This window comes from Morus notabilis, unplaced genomic scaffold (genome assembly GCF_000414095.1).
Source record: "Morus notabilis unplaced genomic scaffold, ASM41409v2 Scaffold1158, whole genome shotgun sequence".
Lineage (NCBI taxonomy): Eukaryota > Viridiplantae > Streptophyta > Magnoliopsida > Rosales > Moraceae > Morus > Morus notabilis.
Window position 1 is genome coordinate 1 of NW_010363760.1, and position 6,612 is coordinate 6,612.

At 32.9% G+C, this 6,612-nt stretch overlaps 1 protein-coding gene across 5 annotated transcripts; it reads left to right on the forward strand.

Annotated features, from left to right (window-relative positions):
• Positions 1–2,260: 2,260 nt before the first annotated feature.
• On the forward strand, positions 2,261–6,606 carry LOC112092856 (pentatricopeptide repeat-containing protein At1g62930, chloroplastic-like). 5 transcript variants are annotated; one of them, XR_002902788.1, is made up of 5 exons: positions 2,261–2,316; positions 2,458–3,839; positions 5,368–5,437; positions 5,558–5,690; positions 6,397–6,606. XR_002902788.1 is itself a non-coding variant. In XM_024170035.1 (4 exons), exons 1-4 carry the CDS (start codon positions 2,283–2,285, stop codon positions 5,593–5,595), a joined length of 1,524 nt encoding a protein of 507 aa, XP_024025803.1. In that variant the 5' UTR covers positions 2,261–2,282; the 3' UTR covers positions 5,596–5,702. The 5 variants fall into 5 exon arrangements, 2 of the variants coding, with proteins under 2 accessions (XP_024025803.1, XP_024025804.1); XR_002902789.1 differs by lacking the exon at positions 6,397–6,606 and adding an exon at positions 5,918–5,964; XR_002902790.1 differs by lacking the exons at positions 5,558–5,690; positions 6,397–6,606 and adding an exon at positions 4,892–5,025 and having other exon boundaries at positions 5,368–5,436.
• Positions 6,607–6,612: the final 6 nt, after the last annotated feature.

Sequence of the window (6,612 nt, forward strand, 5' to 3'; positions counted from 1 at the left end):
CTCGACTCACAACATTGTTTGTGACCCAATCGTTTTTAGGGCGCAGATTTCTCACTTTTTTTTTTTTTTTTTTTTCTCTTTTATGTTTGTGTTTGTTGTTTGGTTTCTTTCTTTAGCTTGCATAGTGGGCATGACTTGGCTGGATTATGTAGAAACTAGGGATTTTTTTTTTTTTTTTTTTTTTTTGGGGGTATTCATGGTGGGATAGGGATTTTTTTTTTTCTGGGGCTATTCATGATGGTAATAATTAGAGAATGGAAAGTAGAATAATCGAATAAGCATTTCACTTCAGTTAGTTTTGTTCTCTCGATTCTGGATTGTGCTTTTATTCTCATGTTGGTCCTAAGCCTTATGCAGAGAGGGTTCCCAAGTGTGAATAGTTCTATTAATAATTAGGGTTCGTTTAAATCGTTGATTCGAGTTGATATGTGATTTTATGTGAATTTTTTACTGTAATAAAAAAGTTAAATGTAATTATTTCTGAGAGATTTTTATTATAACAAAATTTAAATTTTAAATTTAAATCGGTAAAATGAACGAAATCTTATATTGTGGGCTGAAATGTTAATGGTTTCTTCTGGTCTCTCTCGTTTTTTTCCCCCTCCATTTCGTTTGTTACGCGGCATTGCACAGATTCCATAAATACAAATTGCCTTCTGGGACGCAGTTAGAAAAGGACGAATGAATATTTGTTGTCCGGGAATAAAAACTTTAATTATAATTTTATTTTTCAAGTACTCTTATTCTAAATTTAAGCCTTATTTGCTTCGTGAATTTGAGTTTTTAATTTGAGTTGAGATGTGATATTTTTTGAGAGCTTTAAACTATACTAAAAAAAGTTAGATGTGATATTTTTTAAGAATTTTTAACTGTAAAAATTTAAAACTGAAAACTCAAATTGATGAAATGAACGACGACTTTAAAATCTCTAATAAATCAAAATTCAATTATACTGCTATACAAATTCACAAATAGAAAAATAAAGTTGAAAGGCTATTTTATTATATTTTAGTTCAAAATTTTTATTTGATTTACATCCCCCAAAGAAAAAGTCCGACTCCGTCTTTATTTGGGGTTTCTATTTAGAAAAGGGAATGGATAGATGGGGAACTCAAAAATCCTTTTAAGAGTCCTGATTTTGATACTTTGGTTTGTTTAATTTCAAAAAGTAAATGATATCATCATATTCGAGTAGTCCTGGTATATTGTTTAAGCTAATAGTTTCTATTTATAAAAACATTATAAATAGGATTTTCTTAGTGAAGTGGTGTAAAGTTAATAAATAGTCAAATTAATTTGGATTAATTAATTTTGTTTGTTATTATTGAAGCTTGAATTAGGTCAGTCCATCACTTTCTTGCTAGCTCATATAATTACTGGAACAAGTCCGTTTAATTATAGCAAAATGAGACAAATATTTCTTAAAGTGTATAAATTTAGATTTTTACTTCTTATTTTTTTATTAATATTCTTTTAATTAAATAACTATATTAATTAAAAAGTTATTAATCAGATTAATATCCTTTTAATCAAATATCTATATTAATTAAAAAATTATTAATTAAAAATACAAATAAAAATTAAATCCATATATTCTTAAGAATAAATTCAGTAATTTTCTCATTATAATTTTGTCTTGGACAATCAATAAAAACGTCGATAGTCCTTGAGACTATGGTGGTTGTAAATGGCAAGGATAATATTCCAATGTGAATTTTTCATTTAATTCGTTGATTTGAGTTTTTAATTCAAGTTGAGATGTGACTTTATATGAGAGTTTTTTAATATAACAAAAAAAGTTAGATATGACTGTTTCTGAGAACTTTTTACTGTAACAAAATTTGAATTCTAAACTCGAATCGATGAAATAAACGGAGCCTAAGGGTCTTAGAGCTCTATTTATAAGAAAATTTTTAGTGTTATTCACGGTTACTGTTTGCATAATATTTACTATTTACGGTTACTATTTGCACAATAAGATTCTGACATAAATAGTGATTTTGATTGACTTGCGTAGTAACTTTAACTGTATTAGACAATTACTATTCATAACACTTCTTTTTAAATGTTCACCATTCATGATGGCTCATTAAAAACCTTACTAAGAAAAACTTAATAAGATAAAAACCATAAAAAAAAAAATATAATTTATCTATACGTATTTATACTGTCTCGTTAAAAATTTTACTAAAAAATGCAGTGGTATAAAACCATAATAAGGGATAAATTACTATTTTATTCTTTTAATTTGATTCGCCACCAAATTTTTTCTCCCCTTAAGCATGAAGACCCAAATGCTGATCTCTAGGGCTCCTGGTAATTCTTCTATTTTCTCTCTCTTTGGGATTTTCAGATTCCATTTTCGTTCTTATGCTTCTGGTAGTAATGGAAATATTGGTTCTTTTCCCCGTTTGGAGAAATTGGTACTAACACGATGTAAATCTGGAAACCTAACAGTAGAAGAAGCTCTGGGTTACTTCAATTTCATGATTCAAATGCGACCCATTGCCTCTATTTGGACTTTCACTCATTTGCTCAGTGCGCTTTCCAAGAAGAACCGCCATTCCACTGTTGTCTCTATGTACAGAGAGATGGTGGGTCGTCGTGATTTACGCCCAGAAGTTATTGCTTTGAATGTTGTTATCAAGAGCTTTTGCTCTTTGAAGGAGGTGAAGTTAGCTTTCTCTGTTTTAGCAACTATGATTAAAACCGCCCTTAAACCGGACGCTTATACACTGTGTAGTCTGCTTCATGGGCTTTGCAACGAAGGCTCGATGGTTGGGGCAGTGGAGTTTCTCCGGAAACTAGAAGAGAAGGACCCCATATATAATGAGGTCTTTTATGCGATTGTCATTAATGGGTTTTGTAAGGCTGGAGAAACTCAGAAGGCACTGAAGTTGCTTAAGAGAATGTGCAATGATGAGAGGATTAAACCCCAACAACATTGTTTTAGTGTGATCATTAACGGTTTGTGTAAAGAAGGACGGATCGATGAGGCCTTGAGCTTGTTTCAAGATATGATCAACTATGGTTATCAACCAGATGTTGTCAGCTATACATTTTTGATGCACCGATTATGCAAATTTGGTTGCTGGGAAGAAGCCATGAGATTCTTAGTCAACATGCTCGACAGTGGAATCTCTCCTGATATATATACCTACAACACTTTAGTCTATGGATTGTGCCATTCAAGCCAATGGAGTGAAGCCAGCAAGTTGTTTAAGAAAATGAAGGATCAAGCTATTTCCCCGGATGTAATAACATATAGTATTCTAGTGGATGCTCTTTGCAAAGAGAGAAGGACGCAGGAGGCTCTTGTTATGTTTAGCCAAATGATCAGAAGAGATTTATGTCCAAATATTGTTACTTATAGTTCATTACTTAATGGATTGTGTCTTTCAGGTCAATTGAAAAAGGCGAAGAGTTTCTGTGATTATATGGTGATTCAAGATATATTTCCTAATACGGTAACTCTAGGTGGCCTTTTGAATGCGTTTTGTGAAAAAGGTATGATGGATAAGGCGCAAAAACTGTTTCAAGAAATGTTTCAACATGGTAAAGAGCTCGGTGGGAATGTGATAACTTACAACATATTGATTAAGGGGTATTGTTTGCAAGCTGAAATGGATAAGGCACATGAGATCTTTGAACAAATGACGTCAAATGGTATTGTACCAGATAATGTTTCCTACTGCACGCTGGTTGGAGGGTACATAAAGGTCGGAAGAATAGATGTTGCTCTTAAGCTTCTCAAGGACATGATCCAAAAAGGGTTTTTGCATGATCATATAAATGTAATGCGAAGAATCTTGAAGAAGATTCGTGCTAAAAGGCTTAAAGTAAGTGTTCAATAACTTTTATTATCTGGAAAATTTGTATCGATCAAATGTTGTAACTTGTTAAACCTGAACTCAATTGATGCTGTATGAAGTATAATGTTGTATGGATCCTCCCACATCTGGATTATTCTGCTTGGCTTTGTCCCATGTTTTATTGTTCTGCTCAATGCTGATTGTGTTTCTTGTGTACCCTGATTTAGGGCAGATAGTAATACAGCTTTCTTTCCTCTAAAGTATTAATTGGAGGCATTTTGGCATGCTTTTTTACTTACGTGATGATCACATAACAATTTTCTTTTTTGGGAAATGACATACAAGTTGATTTGAATTTTTTGAACAAAGATAGGGCTGCTCTTTTTGCTTTTCCTTTTTTTTTTTTTTTTGTTTTTTAACAAAAATGAATTTTAGGCTTTCTTGAGTTTAGCAAGTAGTATAAAAGAAGCAAATGTCTAGGTTGAGCTGTTAAGTAAACAAACCACGTTGAAGTTTATTAGGATAAGAAGGATAAGAGAAGATAAAAGAAGAAAGCAAGAAAATTTATTGATAATGATATTTCCTTTAATCTCACACCCTTTTTCTCTCTTTTATGCACTTCCTTTTGTTCTTGCTTTGTATATGATGTATCCTTGAGCTTATCTAGCATTGTGAAATTCGAATTTAAATCTCATAGATTCTCATGATCACATGTTAGTTTAGAAGTGATTAATTTAAATCTTTTATCTCTTGTTTTTATATAATTCTCGTCAGTTAATCAGTGATCATGACAAGAAGTGGCCCTTTTTCTTCTTTTTTTTTATTGTTTATTTATTGTTTTGATGGCTCTGAGAACTTTTCTCCTGCTTTTGGGGTTATTAGTTGAAGTTTGTGAAGAAAGAATTTCAAAAACGTATTACCATTGTATTGCCAAGGGCTAGAACTGTTTTTAAGTCTAATTTGGCGATGTTACCAATATGTCACTACATTATGCTGATGATTTTACTTTTATGGCTTATTGTTTTGATGGCTCTGAGTGCTTTTGTCCTGGGTTGTGGTAATTACTTGATGTTTTGCAGAACCATATCAGCAGTGTATTGCCAAGGGCTAGAACTAATTTCTAGTCTGCCGTCGGTGATGTTACCAACTAGGTCTCTAGATACACAGACAAATCAACTTTTTTTTTGGAGGAGGCAGATTATTCACTGATTATGTGAGACAAAATCTTGCACGAGTTCCATTATTTTATGCTTCGGATGAGATCTTGAGGAATGATATAATTGTTACGTTACAGATGTTTAGCAGTTGGTTTCAACTTTCAAATAATATCAAAACGTTATCCACAAAAGAAAAGAAAAAGGGGAGTACATGTAGAAGTTATGGGCACATTTATAATATTTAGATTTAGAACAACTCTCTTGTCTCCATGGGAGCTTTAATCCTTTGAACTAGCTGTGTTGCTTGTTGTCAGCATGATCTTAGCAACTGTCTGTCATTCTGATAGAAATGTCTTAGACATGGATCTTATAACACTTTTTTCTTTGTGTAATCTTAGGATATACGGGAAACAATTTGCGATCTTGAACCCTCACATGTGGTTACGAGGTGTCTCAAGTCTCCTGGTGGTATTTATTCTTTTCTACTATAATAGAGTTAGCAGGAAAAAATATGAAAAAAAAAAACTCAATTAAAGTTATTTCTTATAAAACAGGTCAAGTAGCCTATTTTTTTTAACTGATGGCCAGGTTACTTCTATTGCCAACTGAAGACAAAAGTCAAGTGATGATGCTGCAAGCAACTTGACTGTGCAAAATCTTGTTTTCTCTACTCTTTGATGGGACAACTGGTCTTAGTCGGGTCGTGAACCGAATAAACCAGGTTATTTTCTTAAAGCACTGAAGTTGATTGATTCAGGGAAAGACAGAGCATTACATCTGGCTAATTTGGGAAGAAAGACGATGCATGTTCTAAGGACATTGGGCACTTGCTCGTGTCCAACCTGCTTAAAAAGATGGCAAAAATTTGCCTTTCAGATGGAGGATGTTTGCTCGTTTGTTGCGTTGCTAGCATGTTATTACTTAAAATATTCTGATTGCTGCTTGCAGAGGAATATTTGTCCTCGATAGTTTCAGCAAAATCTTCTTTCAAATCACTCACGAAGAATGGCCATTGTTTGCATATGACATCCAACTGTGCGTATTATAGTTTGTGAAGGATTTGTTGGAAAACTGATCTCAGTTTATTTTTCGCTCTGAAATTTTCTACCTAAACATTGTTCAATAAAGCATCAGAGAAACTATTCAATAGTTAATCACTTGTTATTCATCATGATTGTTTGTCCAATATCTTCTTTCATTTCACGTTAAGGATAGTTGTTCGCATAGGCATGATATGTGTTGCATATAGATACGATTTACATGTACAAAAGATGACAAAGCATTCACCATTGAACATCTCTGTCCTTCTCTCATGTTTCCATTTACACTTTTACAGAATGCAGAAGTCATCTTTTACAAATTAAATAGTACAAACTCCATATTATCAGCTTGATTGCTTCTTAATGGGACTGTTGCTGGTTTTCCAGATGATATCAAGCAATTAGAACAGGAAGATGTTGGGGATCCAAACATTTGTGCAAGTTTAGGGTGAGATCAGGAAATGAGAAGAGAAGCTCATGGCTGTTGTTAATCCTATACAAAATGCCGAGAGGAAACTGAGAATTGCAGCTAAACATTGCGTCCACGAGAAGAGGAAGATAAAGACAATGAAATTTGGACAATGGATGTAATCTTGTAGGGAA

What these genes read in the sequence shown, in the direction of transcription:
- LOC112092856 (XM_024170035.1), top strand. Translation starts at nt 2,283, where the DNA reads ATGAAGACCCAAATGCTGATCTCTAGGGCTCCTG. An exon ending in TTCGTGCTAAAAGGCTTAAA is followed by an intron (nt 3,840 to 5,367) that starts GTAAGTGTTCAA and finishes GTGTAATCTTAG; the next exon opens with GATATACGGGAAACAATTTG. An exon ending in GTGTCTCAAGTCTCCTGGTG is followed by an intron (nt 5,438 to 5,557) that starts GTATTTATTCTT and finishes ACTGATGGCCAG; the next exon opens with GTTACTTCTATTGCCAACTG.